General features: G+C 32.9%; 2 protein-coding genes and 1 long non-coding RNA gene across 6 annotated transcripts; 1 reads left to right on the top strand and 2 right to left on the bottom strand.

The window, feature by feature from the left end:
• Positions 1 to 6,598: 6,598 nt before the first annotated feature.
• LOC140891638 (uncharacterized) lies at positions 6,599 to 21,104 on the bottom strand. 2 transcript variants are annotated; one of them, XM_073300231.1, is made up of 10 exons: positions 20,681 to 21,104; positions 20,506 to 20,577; positions 20,336 to 20,415; positions 18,830 to 18,929; positions 18,672 to 18,725; positions 18,454 to 18,531; positions 18,242 to 18,339; positions 18,113 to 18,170; positions 6,845 to 6,966; positions 6,599 to 6,741 (listed from the first exon to the last, which is right to left on the bottom strand). In XM_073300231.1, exons 1-10 carry the CDS (start codon positions 20,885 to 20,887, stop codon positions 6,600 to 6,602), a joined length of 1,011 nt encoding a protein of 336 aa, XP_073156332.1. In that variant the 5' UTR covers positions 20,888 to 21,104; the 3' UTR covers position 6,599. The 2 variants fall into 2 exon arrangements, with proteins under 2 accessions (XP_073156332.1, XP_073156331.1); XM_073300230.1 differs by lacking the exons at positions 6,599 to 6,741; positions 6,845 to 6,966 and adding exons at positions 17,535 to 17,804; positions 17,908 to 18,029.
• LOC140893030 (uncharacterized) lies at positions 10,887 to 12,588 on the bottom strand. 3 transcript variants are annotated; one of them, XR_012152981.1, is made up of 4 exons: positions 12,462 to 12,588; positions 12,019 to 12,249; positions 11,036 to 11,182; positions 10,887 to 10,917 (listed from the first exon to the last, which is right to left on the bottom strand). It is a non-coding gene; the product is annotated as an uncharacterized lncRNA (long non-coding RNA). The 3 variants fall into 3 exon arrangements; XR_012152980.1 differs by lacking the exon at positions 10,887 to 10,917 and having other exon boundaries at positions 10,925 to 11,182; XR_012152982.1 differs by lacking the exons at positions 10,887 to 10,917; positions 12,462 to 12,588 and adding an exon at positions 12,353 to 12,396 and having other exon boundaries at positions 10,925 to 11,182.
• Positions 14,150 to 15,991, top strand: LOC140892689 (molybdopterin synthase sulfur carrier subunit). The gene is made up of 2 exons (XM_073301648.1): positions 14,150 to 14,400; positions 15,437 to 15,991. Exon 2 carries the CDS (start codon positions 15,440 to 15,442, stop codon positions 15,746 to 15,748), a length of 309 nt encoding a protein of 102 aa, XP_073157749.1. The 5' UTR covers positions 14,150 to 14,400; positions 15,437 to 15,439; the 3' UTR covers positions 15,749 to 15,991.
• Positions 21,105 to 22,844: the final 1,740 nt, after the last annotated feature.

Below are 22,844 nucleotides of genomic sequence, written 5' to 3'. Positions count from 1 at the left end.
TAAAACAAATAATATATTTTAAATTTTTAAAAACCTTAAATATAAATATATAATAATAATAATAATAATATATACTTACCAAAGTTTAAAATCTTAACAAATATATAAAATATATATATATATATATATGTGTGTGTGTGATCAAAATATGAAATATAATTATTATATATTTTATAAACAAAAAATAAAGCAAAACAAGCTCAAGTACTATTAATCAAGAAATAATTTTCATTTAAGTTGTTATTTTTGTCGAAGTACAATCTTGACATCTATTTTGACTTCGGATACATGATCAATTTTTTTAATATCACATTAATGTTTTACCATGTTGGATGAGTGAGTCTAATGAAATATGATTAAAACTCAATAAAAATTATAAGAATAAAACACAACATAATAATTAAGAGGGGAAAAATATCCAATTTAAAGAACAATCGGTGTCACAACGATGTGGTGAAATATAATAAATAAAATCAATGAAAAGAAAATTTAGATGAACTAAAACACAACACAAATAATTTTGAGGACGAAATTAATGGGTTGCTCATGCATGTATTGGCATCTAAAACTTTGTATAGTGGTTGTTCTTTTGTGTTTTTTGATTTTTGCCCATCGTTTTTGGATAGACTTGCAATATGTGACCAGAACAAATATATATATATATATATATATATATATATGTTCCCGAATTTTTTTTATAAAAAGATAACCGATGCTATATATTTCGATAAAATATGATTAAATACAAAAGGAAAAAAAAAAACAAAATTCCATGAATAAAACACAACATAGATAATTTTTAGCAAGGATGGAAATGAACCAACCCAGAAGAGGATTATAGCTATATCGGCGCGCTTGCTAAGGATGTGAATGATCTAATGACTTCTCGTCATATTATTAAGTTAAATCATTGTCGTCGATAGGCTAATATCATAACGCATACACAACTTCTTTTATTATTTCATCTCCCTCCTCTTTTGTGTGAGAGTCGGGATGTTACGGACTTAGTTAGTAGATCTTGTAATAGAAAACTTAAACCCTTGTTAATAATATTACAAAATTTACAGTAAAAAAAAAAAAAGAAAATGAACCAACCCAATCGTAAACTTAAACCCTTCTTAATAATATTACAAAATTTACTGGAAAAAAAAAAAGAAAATGAACCAACCCAATTGTAAACTATTCAATAAAAACTCGGTTGGCAACCCGAATTGACATCTTATTCAAGATTCGACTTCCCTTCTCAATCCCTCTCAAAAAAAAAAAAAAAAAAGACTTCCCTTCTCAATCACCTCCATCCTCGTGAGTCGTGCGATTCTCTGGTGTGCTTAATCTCCAGCCAATTTTCTATCTGGGAAGTGGGTTCTTTATCTGATCCCAATTTTATTTTTCTTTGATATTCAAACTAATGTTATTGTGAAATCAGAAATCGACTTCAAGAAACACGTTCTTCTCGCCCTTGTATTTTTTGAGGTAATTAATATCTGTAATCTTGTTCGGCATATGGGAATTTTTGTTTTGGCCTGAAAACCCCTCGCCCGCCCTCTCTCTGGCGGAATGCCTGGCATCTGTTTGATGCACTGTGTGCATGAATCTTTTATTTGCATAATGGCGCGGATTTTATCCAACATAATCAAGATCAACAGATAGTGTAAGCATATGATAGTACTATGCAGAACACCGATTGGTAAAGTATCGGAGAAAGTAGTTGCCTTTAAATGACACGCAATACGTTCGTCATTTTGTAGCTTCCACGTTTCTTTTTGTGATATTCCAACATGATGTTTTTTGTCCACCATGTGTTTGTTCAATAGAAGCTCCATATGCTTGGTAGCTTATGATTTTCCTATCTTTAAGTTTTGTTCTAATTTTCAGTTTGTATGTTTTAACGGACAGTTTTCTGACTGTGCTCAAAGTTTTGCTTTTATTTGTATCTGTATGCTTATCAGTAGGTGAGCAAAATGAATCCGTTTGAACTGAATGCTCCTTGTACTTTTATGTTTGTGCTAAAGCTAAAATTTATTGAGATGGTTTGGAACTCGCACCAAAGCATGAAAAATTAGCTTGTTTTAAGCTTGAGTTTAGTTTGAAATTGAGCTCGATTTTTTGGGTTCATATTTATTAATCAAGAAATATGAACAATGTCTCAAATGTTTACCTAAGCTCGTGGATTGCTTTAGTTTCAAGTATATTTAGTTATCAAAAAGTATAGAGTACTTATAGCTTGGGTGCGATTCTAGAATTATCAAACAATTTGACCTCGTACACAGTTCAATAAATATTTGAATGTGTTTAGCTTGGGGTGATATTTTTTATACTTTTGATTACGAATTGAATAATATTCAAGTCGACTCAAAATGTTAGCAAAGTGATTTGATTCATTTGCACTCTTATGAAACACATAAATACTTGTGAACCTTTGTTTTCTGATAGGGCTATATGAACTGTTACTTAGCCGGATCTATTATATATCAATATAGATCTAATGAATGTTATTGGCTCTTGGCAGTGTATGGAGAGGGAACATATCTCTGAGAAGATTAATGGTGAAGAAGAGGGAAAGGGCAATAATTCTGTGGAGATCAAGGTTTTATTCTTTGCGCGAGCAAGAGATCTAACTGGAGTGTCTGAGATGCAGCTGGCCGTTTCAGCTGGTAGCACTGCTCATGATTGTTTGGACAAGCTTATTGTTAAATATCCAAGCCTGGAAGAAATTCGTAGCTGTATGGTCCTTGCATTGAATGAGGAATATACCCCTGAGTCCGCTGTTGTGAAAAACAGAGATGAATTGGCCATTATTCCTCCTATAAGTGGCGGGTAATGCCTGCTTGCTGAAAATGCAGATGCATTGAGAAACAAGATGCCGTCTATTTATCTATCTTAGTTACCTTGTTGAGCTGTTTGTCTCTAACGTTCGTGCCATATCATATCCAGTCATGTCCGCGACATTACGAAGTTTGTGATACCGTTAAATGAGGAGGTAGTGTGTCCCTTATGTAAGAACTTGATGATCAAGAATCTCGTGTCAACAAAAAAAAACATGAATGAAGTCTGTATAGATGTATTCATCGTTTTTTACATAACCTTTTGAGACTTACCCATGCATCGATTTCACGGTGAACGTGGAAATAAAGTGTCCATTACCCGTCGTATTGCACGATGTGTGATTATTGGCAGTCTCTTTTTCAATAATACTTCTTGTCATCGCTTTGGAGACAATGCTAGGAAAATGATTTTGATTTTTTGTTTTTTTGCTTCCTTTTCCAATTTACTCTGAGTTTGACTAGAAGATCAGGTTTATCTAAATTTGGCCATATATAGTTCCTTTTGAAATTTGAAGCTTCTGATTGGATTGGAACTGCAAAAGGGTTCGGAAGGAAGTGTGTGATTTTTACAACACAGTGAATATAGAAAACCTAAAAATCATAAATTCAACTTAAGTTTTAAGATCTCGACTATGTATCTATTATCTAGTCTAGTCTATCTATTTCTATGTGAGTTTTATATGTGAATTTCATCATTACACAATTGATGTTCTTTTCTATTCAATTATTTATTTATTTATTTATGTGACTTTTAAAAATTATATCAGACACTCGTTCAAATAAAAAAATAAATACTATTAATATTTTTTAAATCTTTTTTACCATGTTTGGTAATTTATTTTATTTGTAGGTTTCTTGTGAGATGGTCTCAAGGATTTTTATCCTAGAGATGAGTCAGCCAACCCACATTTACAATAGAAATTAATATTTTTGGCATAAAAAGTAATATTTTTTTATCGGTAACTCAAATAAAGATCCGTCTCACTCACAAAATTAACCCGTGAAACCGTCCTACAAGAGTTTTTGTATTTATTTTATTCAATTTTATAATTCAAACATGAACAAGTACATGAAATACTAATAATAATCTTACAAGATAGTACATAGATACTTAAAATAAAAAGTCGCATAGGGATGCTAATTTTCCCAGTGGATTCGAGGCCCAGGGGAAATCCTATACGAGATAGATTCGGGGGAGTTTTTTTGAGTATGACTTCAGATTTTGAGATTTTTAAATCACATCAGGGAAGACATCAAGATGCTATCTTTATCCATTAACTCGTCCTGATAACAACAACAATAATATTGAAGTGTGAAAATTTTGTATTTATCAAATTTTATTAAATCTTGTAATAAAGATATAAATTATATTAAACATTGCAATTAGAGTAATAGTATTCGCTAATTTGTTATATTTTTATGCATTATATATAATGCATCAACTTATAATAATATATTTTTTATAATATAAAATATTATTTGAATTATTTATATTACATAAACACAAATAAACTATTAAGATTAATCAAGTATATTTTATTATTTATTTTAAGAAATATTTTTTAAAAAATATATTATTGCTAAAATTTTGATATATAATATGTTTACTTTAAAATACAAGTTTTGATTTTCTTAAAACAAATTGATTGTTAAAAATATTTATTTTATTTTAGATATCCTCAATAATTTTACAATCAATTTTTTTAATATATAATTTATAGAAACGAGGATGAGGACTATGTCCCAAAAATCCTCGATATATAAAAACGGGATTGAGACGAGTTTGCGATGAGAAAGACATCTCGCTTGTCTCATAGTGACGTGTATCCACAGACACAATGTTTTTAAAAAATGGATCGGACTGGTCACGAGTTCGGTCCGAAATAATATCAAAAACCATTTTTCTCCATTAAATCACTCGAAATCAGTCAACCCTGGTCAAAAATCGGTCAGAACGGCCTTGAACCGGTGAAAGAGACCTAAATTGTGAAAGCACGAGCACGCTTCGCCATTCCACCTTAGGTAGATCCCAAGCAATCCGGAAGAAAAATGTATTATCCCAATACTATGTCTTACTAAACTTTAATTTGCTTTTTATAATTATGTTTTTAATATTGATAATCAAAAAATATATAAAAATCAATAAAAATTAAAAAATTGGTATATATATATATATATATCACGGTTAATTAAAAATAACAATTTTTTTGTTTTTGCTACGGTTCAAAACGTTGCGTGACGTTTTTAAAAAACCGTAGCAATATTTCCGACGTTTTTCAAAAACCGTAGCAATGTTTGCAACGGTTAGCTACGGTTTTTGCAAAACCGTCGCAACTTTTGCCATGGTATTCTAAAAACCGTTGTGAATATTGTTACGGTTTTTGAAAAACGTCGCAAGGTGTCTTGACGTAGCTTTTTCAAACGCTTTCAAAAAGTGTCACAAATTGAAAGTTGCGACGCTTTTTGCGGTGGAAAAAGCGTCGCAACGGCCGGGAAATTTTTGTAGTGAGAGTCATTATGCTCCAAATTAATTGTAGGACGTTATGATGCAACCATGTAGATGCAATTTCCTAGGCAAAAACCTGAGTATGCTGTGGTGGAGCTAGACTAGCTGGGCCCCCTTTAGCCGCGAGAGTGTGGTACTGGGAAGGGATAAAACTGCAAGCACTTGCGATTTGGTAGAGCATGTGCATTTCTTGTATGTTTGATCCATACGTCAAGGTGAAGGTTGGGAATCACTACAAAGGTTCTAGACGCTTTTTCGAGGAGAATTGGAAACCAATCTTGAATCATGGGTAAATCATGCTTGCAGATTGAAAGGGAACACAAGCTGCTGAAGTCTTCCCTGATGCTCACAGCTTAAACGGGCAAAGTTTTGCCACTACACGATCATATATGAGTATATTTCTAGCCGATATAGTATTACCTTCGAGTCCATATAATCGCTGCCCATGGGATCTTTTTCTCTCAGATAGAAGCTGACTCCAGGAAAGTGCAACTTAGCTTGTGTAAGGTCCCTAATTTTCTTATTAGTAAATTAGTAGTTAGCTAATTATCTATATATATATATATATTGAGATTCATATATGGCCTGTAATCAGAGCCATGAGGACGATGCAAGGGAAAGTCGTCTGCAACACCAATGACAAGACCGTGGGCGTGGAGGTTCTACGTTTAGCCCCACACCCAAAGTACAAGCGCCGTGTGAGGAAGAAGAAGACATTCCAGGCCCATGATCCGTTGAACCAGTTCCAAGTTGGGGACTTTGTTCAGCTGGAAAAAGGCCGCCCCGTTAGCAAGAACAAGACGTTCTGGGCCGTCCCTGCGCCCGGTCGCTCTAGGCCCAAAGATGGTGCCGAAGTGCCGCAGGAGCTGGGGATCCCATTGGAGTCTGAGAGTTGAAGAAAGTAAAAAGTGTGGTTTTTTTGGTATTTTGAATTGATTTGTTGCGTCCATTGTGATACTGATAATTTTGTTTTATATGGTTCATGGCCACAGATTTGGTTACTGTTTATGGTTCATTAGTGTATGTGATTTCACTGCATAAAGTCATAATCTTGATTTGGGGATAGTTGTGGAATGTGAATGTGTCATACAATTTAATCTTAGCAATCCGGAAGAAAAATGTATTATCCCAAATAAAAGAGGATTTAAAAATGCTGCATGTAAGAAATTTAGAAGTATGGAGGATAAACTTGTAATGTTAAGACACTTTTATTAGTTAGATAACATGATATGCCACTGTTCTTTTTCTATACTCCAACATTGTCACGGTTAGGTATTGAAGATGTGCTGAAAAGTTCCACCAAAAATCCATTCCAACTCAGAAGTTGTCAAGTGTGCTCGTTGGGCGAGATGGCAAACTGCTTCTTTTGCTTCCTTGTAACCACACTCAGAGACAACGAAAGGAAAGTCGCTGTAAATGGTTGAAGCCTGGAATGAGACTTTGATACGTCTGATGCATTATATCTTATACAATACAAGAAGTGTTTCTCTAGATATAACTTGTAAATGCATACCTTCCCCACATGACACGGTTGGCAAAATATGAGGAAACGAGTTTGGATAACGTATCGGATAGATCTTCATATGGGTATGGGTTTCTTGATACTCTGAACAAGGCACTGAATTTCACATAAACCTGTGTCAAAAGTATACGATCCTTATTTTTTTAGCAAAGGACTGGAAGATGAATGAAATTCAGTGCACAGTTGCTCGATTTCCATAAGATGGAGATCAAGACCCTGAAAATCAATATTAATATTATAAGCAACCAAATTGAAGAACAAATGAATGAATCATAAGCAGTATAGCATTTGCAGAACAACATTGCATTTCACCAATAAGATGAGAAGTACCTTCATGCAGATGAAACCAACCGGCACACCAAGCTCTCCTGCTTTGGAGAACATGGCTTTCCCAACTTCATTTGTCATCTGCAAGCTAAGGCCATGAAAGGATCATTTATATATTCATATGCATAAGCCATCTTAATTTCTAAACAGTTTGCAATTTGACTATCATATATATATATACATCCTAAGTGCAACGATACATTAAACTACTCGTCGTTTTTTTTAAAAGAAGCAAATCAGCACACTTGACATCTACCATGAACTTGAATTTGAAAAGTTGCATTTATATGGATGAAAATTATGTCTTGAATCCCACAAAGTAAATTATGTTTTGAATCCCAGTGAAACTGTGTTGAGAAACAAATTAAGGGTTCAATTTGACTATTCAATTTTATGATTGAATTTAATAAGAAACTCATGGAATTGAACCATCATCTTCCAACGTTTGTCATGTTTACAACAGTAGAAAAGTGTAGTTAATCATTACTAGGAGAGTGTGTATAAATCCATTAGCAGGAATATGGGTTGCGGGGAAAGATCTACAGATGAAACAAGAGCTATTTCCATGCGAGACTCCAAGCGATTTTGTATTGTATAATATAGAAACTGAATTTTATTGAATCAAATAAATTTGGACCCATTTATTATCTTTATAGTGGCACATAATTTGTATATTCATAATAATGATATTTTTATCATGGATAAAAATAGATCAAATAATTAAATATATAATTGAACTTAGAAATCACATATTTTTTTTTAATCAAGAAAGAATCCAAATATTCATTAAGATTAGAATGGGGAACAACAAAAACATGCATGCATCCTTGAAAATATATAATTCTGAGAATATTTTGCTTATTGAAGGAAGATACAAACTAAAAATTGTAACAACGTACTAGCTAGCTACAATGTAAAAATTTGATAATTGATTGATTATTTTGGTAGTCTTTCAATCAACAAGCCTAAAGCATCCTCTAATACTATTTGGTGTAAAGCTTGAGGCAGTTCCGACCAATCCATGCACTTTTCTCCGTCTCCCGTGACGAATTTAGATAGGAAATCTGCTGCTCTGTTGCATTCTCTGTACACGAAGATGAAGCCAAGAACGGGAAACAAACGCAACTCCAACATGATCGGGGCATGGGGCTTGCCCGATCAAGATGGCGATTGCGGTCTTGGAGTCGGATCGCACCTCTACCGCCATGAATCCTAAACTCTTTGAAAGCCGAAGCCCGTCTCGAATAGCAATCATCTCGAGCATCAACACCTTGACTCCATACTCCATTCTTGATGCTTTCTGTTTGTCAATCGCACAACTCATTCGAAACCGAGAAGCTTTCGTCATCTTCACTCTTCCCATATCATCTCTGATAATTATACCATAGCCTCCAGTATCATTCCAGGCACGATACGATGCGTCACAATTTACCGCCACAAGTCCGTTGGCTGGATGTCTCCATCGGCACAAAATTGCCTGCGCTGATCTCTCGTCTCCTTCTCCTGAACAAGATCGGCGTGGATGCGGGAACCTAATGATATTGAACTGAATCATCCGATCGAGCTCCATTGAATATTATATGTTGTAGACAATGATAAATTTTCCAAATACTCTTCTGGCTTCTAGATTTATATATATATAGGCTGTTGAATTTCCGTTTATTATGTAAATGAACGATATATGCATGGTTTATTATATATATAGAGCAGTCGTAGTATCAATGTATCAGGAATCCTAGTAAATTTCCAATGCTAGCTTTTTCTATTAGACGTTCTTGAATTATTGGCTTTTATCCATTCTATCTGGGTTGAGGAAACCTTATTAATATATTAAAAGGTAATTTTGATTGGGAATTATATTACCCATTTTAAAATTTAAAAAAATATATATACACCAACCGTAAAAAAACCATATTATTTTATCTTTAATGTGGATTATTATTTAATAAAATGTTAGTTTCCTGTTGTCTATGGATAATTATTAATTTACGAAAATGTCTTATAAAATTAATTGATTTATTTACAATTTTAAAAAAATATATATACACCAATTGTTCTACCGTAAAAAAACCCTATTATTTTATCTTTAATGTGGATTATTATTTAATAAAATGTTAGTTTCCTGTTGTCTATGGATAATTATTAATTTATGAAAATGTCTTATAAAATTAATTGATTTATTTACAATTTAAAAAAAATCCACTTTTAAAATTATTCTTCGCGTTTTTCCCCTTCTCGCAAAAATAAAAATAAATACAAACATACAAAAATTTGAGCGTGCATGCTACAATTCAATAAATAATGTCAAGCGAGATATATAGAGGGTGCATGAATGCTACAGTTTCATTTAAAAAATAGAACAATTTATCAGTACTTGAATTATCCTTTTTTAAAATATAAAAATAAAAGGGTAAAAATTTAGTATTTTTTAAAATAAGAATACGTAACATACACATAGTATTTAATTTAACTAATTATGTTATTAGAATTACTTAAGTTCCTTGTTTCTAAGCATAAAATTAAATTTTAATAATATTAAGCATGAATTTTTCTTTTACTTAATAATTTTATAAATAAATAATTTATGGAATAAAATAATTGCTTTTTAATAAAATAATATATTGATAGGTTATAGAAAACTTATGACTCAAAAATTGTGTTATTTATAAGTCAAAACAGAACTTAAAAGGATACAGCCTATCCTTTTCTTCTGTGTTTTGTCTAAAAATGTAACATAATTATTTTTGTAGAAAATATAATTTCAAATGACACAAAAGTAATAATTTTTTTCTATGTGTTTGATATAAATTTTAGGGAAAATTGCAAATTTAGTCCTGTATGTTTGTTATTTTGCGATTTTGATTCTCTATGTTTTCACATTTCAGTTTTAGTCCTGCATATTCTGATTTTTGGCAATTTCGGTCTCTTTTATTCAAAAATGCTTACGTGGCACTGTACATGTCAGCTCCACATCAGCACTGAATTGGTGCCACGTCAGCGCCACGTCGGAAAAAGGACTAAAATTGCCAAAAAAATAAAAATAGCGGACTAAAATTGAAATATAAAAATATAAAGGACTGAAATCGCAAAGTGACAAACATACAGGACCAAAAACGCAATTTTCCCTAAATTTTAAATCAAATTCATGAATTATTTAATTATATTCTAACAAATATATTTGTTGTCAGTATTTGTTCTTGCACTCAACGACGTGAATAACTTATAAAACGATGAAACGTCTATATTTACTAAAACATTTAATAATTAAACAGGTTTATTTAATTTTGATTAAACTTAAATAAGTCTACTCGATTTTTTAATTAGACTGATTTGTGTTTGTCCATAGAACTGAGGGGGGTCTCTATTGTGTTTTTTTTTTAAATTTATATTTTATTTTTTAAACACATATAATTTAAATTTACTTTAATTTATATTATATTTTTTAATACAAGTTCGATTTTTTAGTTAAAAATTTTGGTAGGGCGGTTACCAATTTATTTTAATTCGTTTGGATATATACGTGGAGCCAGTGGAGGCCACTCAGTTCTATGGACAAACACAAATCGTTCTAATTGAAAAAATGAGCAGACCTATTTAAGTTTAATCAAAATTAAATAAACTTTTCTAATTATCAAATGTTTTAGTAATGATCGTTTCATCATTTTATAAGTTATTCACGTCGTTGAGCGCAACACATTCCTAGACATCAAGTATAATTCTTCAAGTGCAACACATTCCTAGACATCACAGAAATCAAAACATAAAATAGTACGGTGTCATTAATTAGGGAGAGGGATTTTGGAATTAGAAACAAAATCCTCAACCATTACATCGTATGAAGCTAATAAAAGCAACCTCAAGTCCTGTCATCGAAGTTAATCGATTACTCTGAAGACTAAGCTTCTTAATGCATTTTAACCCACATAGATTGATTGCACGAATTCGATTGCGCCCTAGCCAAAGCTCTTGCAAAGTAGATAAGTTTTGTAAATTCTCCATTACCTGACAATTAAACATAGTTCATAAACAGATACAAAATTTTCAAAAACAAATAAAGGACAGCCGACATCTACTGTTCCTTCGATAATTTAACAATGCCTAGGTAGAGAATACCCAAGAGGTATGACTGTTCTATAAAAAGACAGACAATTTCAAATTAATGCAAGAAAGTTTGGACTGCTGAGGATTTGAAGTTCAGAGATTTGAACCAACAGGACTTAATCGCAAAGCATGTCTGTTTGGAATTCAAGCAAAAACATTTACTTAAGAAAGAAAGGTGAACTTTATCTTGTTATATAAATCCTCATTTCCTATATTTATTTCACAAATTGAGAAAAGAAATCAATTTACTCAACCCAGAGCAATTTCGCTCGTTATATCTGTTGAAGATGATGATTTCTTGGGTTCAATGAAGGGCCTCTCTAAGAGCCAAAAACACAACACTGGAAATGGTCATAGTTTATGATCTAGAGGATTCAATGCTTCACTTAAAATCTATAATATGCTGTTGGAGGGAATTGGAAACTAGGTAAAAAGTTTAAAAGGGTCTATAATGTTCTTAAAACTGATGAAGCATCGAAGCCCCTAGTCATTTTTAAGATCTTAAAATGTATTTAGTTCAACCAACACTTTCTAACATGAATATGAATTCTTTAAAATTTTATATCCAAATACATTTACAGTTTCTCTGTGACTTACCATCTTATGACTTATGAGATATTTATTCCAAGTTGCTTGATAAAAGCTTCAGCTAAACTCATCAATATTTTGATATTCCTTCGTGGTTTTAGCATTAGGATGGCTAACTGAATTTATTATCATAAGGAAGATGACCTAACCCGTAATTTGTTGGATCCAAGTTCAAGAATTTGCAGCTCATGGAAGTGCTCAATCTCTTCCATTTTAGTAACTTCGTTTTTAGAAACATAAAGTTCTTTGAGTGTGTTCGAGACTCTGGACAATCCATTAAGCGTCGAAATCTCGTTAAACGAAACATCAAAGACCAGAAGCATCTTGAATATGCCAACATCTGGAATTTGCTTCAGCTGATTATCCCTCAACACTAGCTCCTGGAAAAAATATTATAAAATTATTTCTAGAATAAGAAACAAGCTTTGGATGAAAAGAACCTAAAAACCAGTAATATAATAGCAGATGTATCTGTAAACAAACTCAAAAGGCGACCAAAGTGGGGATTTTAGTGGAGCACATCAATTGAACGAAAACTTTCGGACTAAGGAGACCATTCTAACTTTATTGGCGGTCCTTGTTTATCACTCACCTCCTTTATCCATAAATTTTACTCCACCCGTCATATTTTGCTGTTTATCAGAAGCCCAACATTCCAATTCATGTAAGTCTACAATTATCAACCCAATATACACTAGAGAAATTGAATTATGATATTCCATGGCCCTGAAAAAAAAATGGCTTTGTATTACCGTAAATAAATATATGAAAACTATGCAAATGCTCTGGAAGTTTGAGAGGGAGTGAGAGAGATGTGACCATCCCTCCCTCCGCCACAGTATGGAGTTACTGCCTGCATTGTTACGGGGCAGCTGCCATAAAATTTAGAATATTTATAGAAGTACAGTGTAAAACAAATTATTGTGAGAAGGATTATAATTTTTAAAGCTATTATTTTAAATTTTATATATAGAATGTGAATTGATTTCATAATCCAATCGATAAATTCATAAAAAACGGTTTAATAAGTCGAATGGATTCAACCCGACCATCAGACCGAAATATTGTTGTATTGTATAAAATAATAATATAACGTAGTAATTAATATATTTTAAAATTTTTAAAACCTTAAATATAAATATATAATAATAATAATAATAATATATACTTACCAAAGTTTAAAATCTAAACAAATATATATATATATATATATATGTGATCAAAATATGAAGTATAATTATTATATATTTTATAAACAAAAAATAAAGCAAAACAAGCTCAAATACTATTAATCAAGAAATAATTTTCATTTAAGTTGTTATTCTTGTGTCGGAGTACAATCTTGACATCTATTTTGACTTCGGATACATGATCAATTTTTTTAATATCACATTAATGTTTTACCATGTTGGATGAGTGAGTCTAATGAAATATGATTAAAACTCAATAAAAATTATAAGAATAAAACACAACATAATAATTAAGAGGGGAAAAATATCCAATTTAAAGGACAATCGGTGTCACAACGATGTGGTGAAATATAATAAATAAAATCAATGAAAAGAAAATTTAGATGAACTAAAACACAACACAAATAATTTGGACGAAATTAATGGGTTGCTCATGCATGTATTGGCATCTAAAACTTTGTATAGTGGTTGTTCTTTTGTGTTTTTTGATTTTTGCCCACCGTTTTTGGATAGACTTGTAATATGTGACCAGAACAAATATATATATATATATATATGTTTCCGAATTTTTTTTATAAAAAGATAACCGATGCTATATATTTCGATAAAATATGATTAAATTCAAAAAGAAAAAAAAAACAAAATTCCATGAATAAAACACAACATAGATAATTTTTAGCAAGGATGGAAATGAACCAACCCAGAAGAGGATTATAGCTATATCGGCGCGCTTGCTAAGGATGTGAATGATCTAATGACTTCTCGTCATTTTATTAAGTTAAATCATTGTCGTCGATCGGCTAATATCATAACGCATACACTAGCTTCTTTTATTATTTCATCTCCCTCCTCTTTTGTGTGAGAGTCGGGATGTTACGGACTTAGTAGATCTTGTAATAGAAAACTTAAACCCTTCTTAATAATATTACAAAATTTACAGTAAAAAGAAAAAGAAAATGAACCAACCCAATCGTAAACTTAAACCCTTCTTAATAATATACAAAATTTACTGTCAAAAAAAAAAAAGAAAATGAACCAACCCAATCGTAAACTATTCGATAAATACTCGGTTGGCAACCCGAATTGACATCTTATTCAAGATTCGACTTCCCTTCTCAATCCCTCGCAAAAAAAAAAAAAAAAAAGACTTCCATTCTCAATCACCTCCATCCTCGTGCGATTCTCTGGTGTGCTTAATCTCCAGCCAATTTTCTATCTGGGAAGTGGGTTCTTTATCTTATCCCAATTTTATTTTTCTTTGATATTCAAACGAATGGTATTGTGAAATCAGAAATCGACTTCAAGAAACACGTTCTTCTCGTCGCCCTTGTATTTTTTGAGGTAATTAATATCTGTAATCTTGTTCGGCATATGGGAATTTTTGTTTTGGCCTGAAAACCCCTCGCCCTCTCTCTGGCGGAGTGCCTGGCATCTGTTTGATGCACTGTGTGCATGAATCTTTTATTTGCATAATGGCGCCGATTTTATCCAATATAATCAAGATCAACAGATAGTGTAAGCATATGATAGTACTATGCAGAACACCGATTGGTAAAGTATCGGAGAAAGTAGTTGCCTTTAAATGACACGCAATACGTTCGTCATTTTGTAGCTTCCACGTTTCTTTTTGTGATATTCCAACATGATGTTTTTTGTCCACCATGTGTTTGTTCAATAGAAGCTCCATATGCTTGGTAGCTTATGATTTTCCTATCTTTAAGTTTTGTTCTAATTTTCAGTTTGTATGTTTTAAGGGACAGTTTTCTGACTGTACTCAAAGTTTTGCTTTTATTTGTATCTGTATGCTTATCAGTAGGTGAGCAAAATGAATCCGTTTGAACTGAATGCTCCTTGTACTTTTATGTTTGTGCTAAAGCTAAAATTTATTGAGATGGTTTGGAACTGGCACCAAAGCATGAAAAATTAGCTTGTTTTGAGCTCGAGTTTAGTTTGAAATTGAGCTCGATTTTTTGGGTTCATATTTATTAATCAAGAAATATGAATAATGTCTCAAATGTTTACCTAAGCTCGTGGATTGCTTTAGTTTCAAGTATATTTAGTTATCAAAAAGTATAGAGTACTTATAGCTTGGGTGCGATTCTAGAATTATCAAACAATTTGACCTCGCACACAGTTCAATAAATATTTGAATGTGTTTAGCTTGGGGTGATATTTTTTATACTTTTGATTACGAATTGAATAATATTCAAGTCGACTTAAAATGTTAGCAAAGTGATTTGATTCATTTGCACTCTTACTTATGAAACACATAAATACTTGTGAACCTTTGTTTTCTGATAGGGCTATATGAACTGTTACTTAGCCGGATCTATTATATATCAATATAGATCTAATGAATGTTATTGGCTCTTGGCAGTGTATGGAGAGGGAACATATCTCTGAGAAGATTAATGGTGAAGAAGAGGGAAAGGGCAATAATTCTGTGGAGATCAAGGTTTTATTCTTTGCGCGAGCAAGAGATCTAACTGGAGTGTCTGAGATGCAGCTGGCCGTTTCAGCTGGTAGCACTGCTCATGATTGTTTGGACAAGCTTATTGTTAAATATCCAAGCCTGGAAGAAATTCGTAGCTGTATGGTCCTTGCATTGAATGAGGAATATACCCCTGAGTCCGCTGTTGTGAAAAACAGAGATGAATTGGCCATTATTCCTCCTATAAGTGGCGGGTAATGCCTGCTTGCTGAAAATGCAGATGCATTGAGAAACAAGATGCCGTCTATTTATCTATCTTAGTTACCTTGTTGAGCTGTTTGTCTCTAACGTTCGTGCCATATCATATCCAGTCATGTCCGCGACATTACGAAGTTTGTGATACCGTTAAATGAGGAGGTAGTGTGTCCCTTATGTAAGAACTTGATGATCAAGAAGATCAGGTTTATCTAAATTTGGCCATATATAGTTCCTTTTGAAATTTGAAGCTTCTGATTGGATTGGAACTGCAAAAGGGTTCGGAAGGAAGTGTGTGATTTTTACAACACTGTGAATATAGAAAACATAAAAATCATAAATTCAACTTAAGTTTTAAGATCTCGACTATGTATCTATTATCTAGTCTAGTCTATCTATTTCTATGTGAGTTTTATATGTGAATTTCATCATTACACAATTGATGTTCTTTTCTTTTTCAATTATTTATTTATTTATGTGACTTTTAAAAATTATATCAGACACTCGTTCAAATAAAAAAATAAAATACTATTAATATTTTTTAAATCTTTTTTACCATGTTTGGTAATTTATTTTATGTGTAGGTTTTTTGTGAGACGGTCTCAAGGATTTTTATCCTAGAGTTGAGTCAGCCAACCCACATTTACAATAGAAATTAATATTTTTGGCATAAAAAGTAATATTTTTTCATCGGTAACTCAAATAAAGATTCGTCTCACAAAATTAACCCGTAAAACCGTTCTACAAGAGTTTTTGTATTTATTTTATTCGATTTTATAATTCAAACATGAACAAGTACATGAAATACTAATAATAATCTTACAAGATAGTACATAGATACTTAAAATAAAAAGTCGCATAGGGATGTTAATTTTCCCAGTGGATTCTAGGCCCGGGGGAAATCCTATACGAGATAGATTCGGGGGAGTTTTTTTGAGTATGACTTCAGATTTTGAGATTTTTAAATCACATCAGGGAAGACATCAAGATGATATCCTTATCCATTAACTCGTCCTGATAACAACAACAACAATAATATTTAAGTGTAAAAATTTTGTATTTATCAAATTTTATTAAATCTTGTAATAAAGATATAAATTATATTAAACATTGCAATTAGAGTAATAGTATTCGCTAATTTGTTATATTTTTATGCATTATATATAATGCATCAACTTATAATAATATATTTTTTATAATATAAAATATTATTTGAATTATTTATATTACATAAACACAAATAAACTATTAAGATTAATCAAGTACATTTTATTATTTATTTTAAGAAATATTTTTTAAAAAATATATTATTGCTAAAATTTTGATATATAATATGTTTACTTTAAAATACAAGTTTTGATTTTCTTAAAACAAATTGATTGTTAAAAATATTTATTTTATTTTAGATATCCTGAATAATTTTACAATCAATTTTTTTAATATATAATTTATTTATAGAAACGAGGATGAGGACTATGTCCCAAAAATCCTCGATATATAAAAACGGGATTGAGACGAGTTTGCAATGAGAAAGACATCTCGCTTGTCTCATAGTGACGTGTATCCACAGACACAATGTTTTTTAAAAATGGATCGGACTGATCACGAGTTCGGTCCGAAATAATATCAAAAACCATTTTTCTCCATTAAATCACTCGAAATCAGTCAACCCTGGTCAAAAATCGGTCAGACCGGCCTTGAACCGGTGAAAGAGACCTAAATTGTGAAAGCACGACTTCGCCATTCCACCTTAGGTAGATCCCAAGCAATCCCAAATAAAAGAGGATTTTAAAAATGCTGCATGTAAGAAATTTAGAAGTATGGAGGATAAATTTGTAATGTTAAGACACTTTTATTAGTTAGATTAGATAACATGATATGCAACTGTTCTTTTTCTCTACTCCAACATTGTCACGGTTAGGTATTGAAGATGTGCTGAAAAGTTCCACCAAAAATCCATTCCAACTCAGAAGTTGTCAAGTGTGCTCGTTGGGCGAGATGGCAAACTGCTTCTTTTGCTTCCTTGTAACCACACTCAGAGACAACGAAAGGAAAGTCGCTGTAAATGGTTGAAGCCTGGAATGAGACTTTGATACGTCTGATGCATTATATCTTATACTACACAAGGAGTGTTTCTCTAGATATAACTTGTAAATGCATACCTTCCCCACATGACACGGTTGGCACCATATCCAGAAACGAGTTTGGATAACATATCTGACAGATCTTCATATGGGTGTGGGTTTCTTGATACTCTGAATAGGGCACTGAATTTCACATAAACCTGTGTCACGAGATATATGATCCTTATTTTTTTAGCAAAGGAGTGGAAGATTAATGAATTAGACTCGATAATCATCAAGTTACCTGCGGAAACCTGGAGAGGTTCAGCAATTTTGAGAAAAGTTGTGCTTCATTGTCGTTTCTGATTGAAGATAAAAAGGAGAGGATCAGTACATGGAATGGACAGATTCTTGAAATACTAAAATATATTACGTTGGGGGTTTACAGAAGGCGATATGGTCGAGCAACACAACAGTAGAAGGAAATTCGGTGCACAGTTGCTCGATTTCCATAAGATGGAGATCAAGACCCTGAGAATCAATATTAATATTATAAGCAACCAAATTGAAGAACAAACGAATGAATCATAAGCAGTATAGCATTTGCAGAACAACATCGCATTTCACCAATAAGATGAGAATTACCTTCATGCAGATGAAACCAACCGGCACACCAAGCTCTCCTGCTTTGGAGAACATGGCTTTCCCAACTTCATTTGTCATCTGCAAGGCCATGACAGGATCATTCATTTATTGTAATAGTTGAGACACATACACACACAAGATCAAGATGAAAGGACCGAGATACATCACAAGAACATCTTGAACAATTTCTTTGCATAGAATTTAGAGGCGTTGGTTACCAGTTGACCAGATGGCCACAAATATGGATTGAAGCGCACAGCACGATACCCATCCTATGGACCACGCATTACCAAAACATTACATCAACATCATTTCGATATACACATATTATAATGAGACAAATCGAGCATTGATAATGGCATTGTTTAATGAAAACCTCTGTAATCAGATTTTCGAGCTGTTTGATGCCCCCTCCATCTTCTGCTGGATTTGCAAGGCAACAACCAACAAATTTTGATGGATGTTTTTTCAAAACACTGCTCAAACATATATTCATCTGCATAAGCCATCTTAATTTCTAAACAGTTTGCAATTTGACTATGCATCGATACATTAAACTACTCGTCGTTTTTTTTTTTAGAAAAAAACACAAATCAGCACACTTTTGACATCTATCATGAACTTGAACTTGAACTTGAAAAGTTGCATTTATATGGATGAAAATTATGTCTTGAATCCCGCAAATAAAATTATGTTTTGAATCCCACAAGGATTGAAAATTGGTGAAACTGTGTTGAGAAACAAATTAAGGGTTCAATTTGACTATTAAGTTTTATGATTGAATTTAATAAGAAATTCATGGAATTGAACCTTCATCTTCCTACATTTGTCATGTTTACAACAGTAGAAAAGTGTAGTTAATCATCATTACTAAGAGAGTGTGCATAAATATTAAATCCATTAGCATGGAGTTAGGGGAAGTACTAATTCCTCATGTTTAAGCCTATAAATATGAAGTCGGTTTTCACAATTCACACTCCTAATTTTTTAGCATTCGTATTTTAATTATCTCTGAATTTGCTAAATTGCTTCTCTATTTCAGTTCTGTTCATTCTACAGTGATCGTATTCAGTACATATTTAATTGGTCTAAAGTTGCTGGGTTTCAAAACTCGTGTGAGTGGGCGAATTCATTTTATGGAAACCATGAGTCTCACATGTTTTAATGCTAACAACATGTTTTATAAAATTAAAATATATTTTGTCCTCTACCAAATTGGGTTTTTCATTTTTTCTGGAATGGATTTGGTAATATGAAACATGATTTTGTTCTCTCCTGAACCAAAGCTAAATTCTCTCCGGCAAGGAATGGATTTAGTTCTTTGCTGAATTTTCTTCTACCAGTTGATACTTAAGAAGTCCTTAACGACAAAGAGGAATTGTTTTTCCTGCTTGACTGAAACTCAATGGACCAACTTATTACTGGAAGAATCGATCCTACTGTCAGATTTGCTGACTCTTCGAGCTGATTACTTGGTATGCCAGTCGACCACCGGTTCACTTGGTCTACTGACATTAGTGGGATTTAGGTGCTGATCAGCTAATTACTGTTCTATTAATTCATTTGATTTGTACAATATTACCATACCTATAGTCCTAATAATTGTATCACAAATGTATGAACACTTAAAACAAACAACTACTCAAAAGAAAATCGCCAAAATCGTGCCCACAAAATCCATTCTTGGGCAGGGTATGGAAAACTTGAGACCATCCAACAACTGCCACTAAGCTGCGCAATCAAACTTGTGGTGCAGCTTCTAACTATTATGATTTTGTATGTGTGTTTCCATTGAGAGGAACAATTTATAATTATTATGCAAGAAGAGCGGTATTTAGTTAAAATAAATGATCCACTTAATTAACGAAATCAAGAAACTAACCTGCTCACATAAGAATGATCAAACTTGTGATTAATGGGCTGTACTATGAGTGCACCATCCACACCAGCTTCCGCCATGTTCTGTAGAAAACCAGATATGAAAGAATCAAGTACAAGATAAAGATTACGCTTTTATCCCACCCATCATTCGAGTCGATCACACATATATACCTCAAGCAAGAAATCCGCATGGCCAGTTAAAGTGGGCTCCTGCCCAGGAAAATATGGATACTTTTCTGCAGCCTGAAAGGGATCCAACGTAAATACAATCACCTACATTTCATCGACTGAAAAAGGGAAGGGAAGAAAAAAAAAAAAAGGGTCATAATTGGAAGATTCAAAACACCTGTTGAGGTGATGCCCAAACGTGCAAATGTGAGTCAATTACTTTGGGTGGACGTGGGGCATCGGCATCGGCATCGGCGGCACCAGTTTTCATTTGGGCTGCCGCAGAAACTCTAATTCTTGAATTGTAACGCGCGAAAGGAGCTGGTGAAGAACTTAGTTTAGCAGGTAAAGGTTTCAGAAAACTACATACTCTCCCTACCATCATTCACTCCTTAATTCTCAGACACGGCCCAATTCATTTTCAGTACTCTTCGAGTTGCCAAGAAAATGGAAATGCCGTGGTGTGATTGGTTACCACATCAATCACAGCGCAATCTCACCTTACCAGGCCCCCAAAGAGACGGACTCCTTTGGATTTGGTTGGGACCGACTGGACTGAAAACATCTTTTAGATCCATCCACCACTTAAATTTTATTTTTAATTTCAGTTACGATTTGAGTAGGTCGAGATATCATTTACCACCTTCATATCAAATGTTTTATATCCACCAGTAAAATGATTCACATGTCTTGCCTGTGTACAATAATCAACATGATTTTATAAGATAAGTTATATTTTAGATGAAAGAAGTTATAGTGGTGAGTGGCAAGTGAGAAGTGGAGAGTTAGACTACATGTAAAAGAAGAAATGGAAAAAGAGGGGTAAAATAGGAAAGAAAAAATGGTGTTTTCAAAAAATGGTTTTTCTATCATGCTTAAGTATTATATAATAGTAGAGATATAATAGTAGAGATAAACAATCCACCACTTAATTTTTTTTAACTATAAATAGATGAAGAGTTTTTTTTTAATCTATGTTTATTTTATAAGATATCAACCAAGGAAGCTACTTCGCCATCAATTTCAATATTTTTAAAACCGAATCGGACAGTTTGATCGCGAATCGGTCACGGGTTCGATTCGAAATAATCTATAAAATTATTTTTCTATTAAATCGCTCGGAACCGATCAAACCCGGTCAAAAACCGATCGGACCGGCCTTGAACCGATTCAAAACCGGTTTGACCGATAGCCTTTTTTTTTTTACAAAAATAATTGTTTAAAAAATGTAATTATTTTTTTTCCCATAAAAATATATTTTCCATATTTAAAATTTAAAAGTTTTATTTTTGGTTATATACAGGATTATTTTGAAAGAGTGGGTGCCCGGTTAGCCAACTTGTGGCTAAGGGCTTTTATGACTCTATGTATAAACAATCTTTTGTTTAATATAATTTACACTTTTTATAATGACATTTACTTTATCTTTTATCATGTTATTATGTTGTGACGTATTATACGATATTTGGATAAAGACCTTGAATATACTATAGTGTAAGTAAGATGAGATAGTGAATAAAGAGAGATCACTATCATGAGACACATCTTATGAACACTGTATATTCTAAACAGTTCCTAGTCAATTGAGCCGTCCGCAAATAAGGATAAGGATCGCTCGAGATTGAGACTAGCATTTGCGATGTCGAGTACCACGTTTCATTGGTATGAAACATAGAGATGTTCAAAGCATGCAAATGGATATTCATATGATAAATGATCGAACTACCCTATTCGCACTTTCCAAGTGGTTATTATTTATTGAGTGGATAAGTCCGCGGTTTTGGTTGTACACCATTAGTCCTTATTACTTGAAACATCATGGAGACTCTATATGCTAGTACTGTACTTTGACTCGTTTACCGACTCTATGAGGGTCATCAGGTGTCGGGATTGGGTACAGTTATGACACATATAGGAGTCGATGCTTTGTTGTAAAGATTCACCACACGCTTGCGAGTGTGGATATCCTAAGCGATCTGAGGAGATATTAGTGTGACAAATCTCTGGCCAGAGTACTCGATGTGATTTAGGTTACTAGGTTTCCTAGTAGCACATGCGATATCACTATTTGATCTTCAAGATGCATTTCATAGTTATCGAATCTCGAACGACTCTCGATGTACCAATGGTTGTTGATTCGATCGAGATATATGGATGAAGAGACCGTACTGTACGCTAATCAAAATCTACTGGTTCTTGCAGGCACTATCAGTGATACCTAGGGAATCATGGGGCGATGTTGCTAGGCGCTCTTACCATGATTCGATGGGTAAGTCGGAAATTGTCGTTCCGAGTCACAAGGAGTTGTGAGCCCACGGCTAGCTTTATCCCTGAACCATTGA

Source organism: Henckelia pumila, chromosome 3 (genome assembly GCF_033568475.1).
Source record: "Henckelia pumila isolate YLH828 chromosome 3, ASM3356847v2, whole genome shotgun sequence".
NCBI lineage: Eukaryota > Viridiplantae > Streptophyta > Magnoliopsida > Lamiales > Gesneriaceae > Henckelia > Henckelia pumila.
This window is presented reverse-complemented; position numbering and strand designations above follow the sequence as displayed.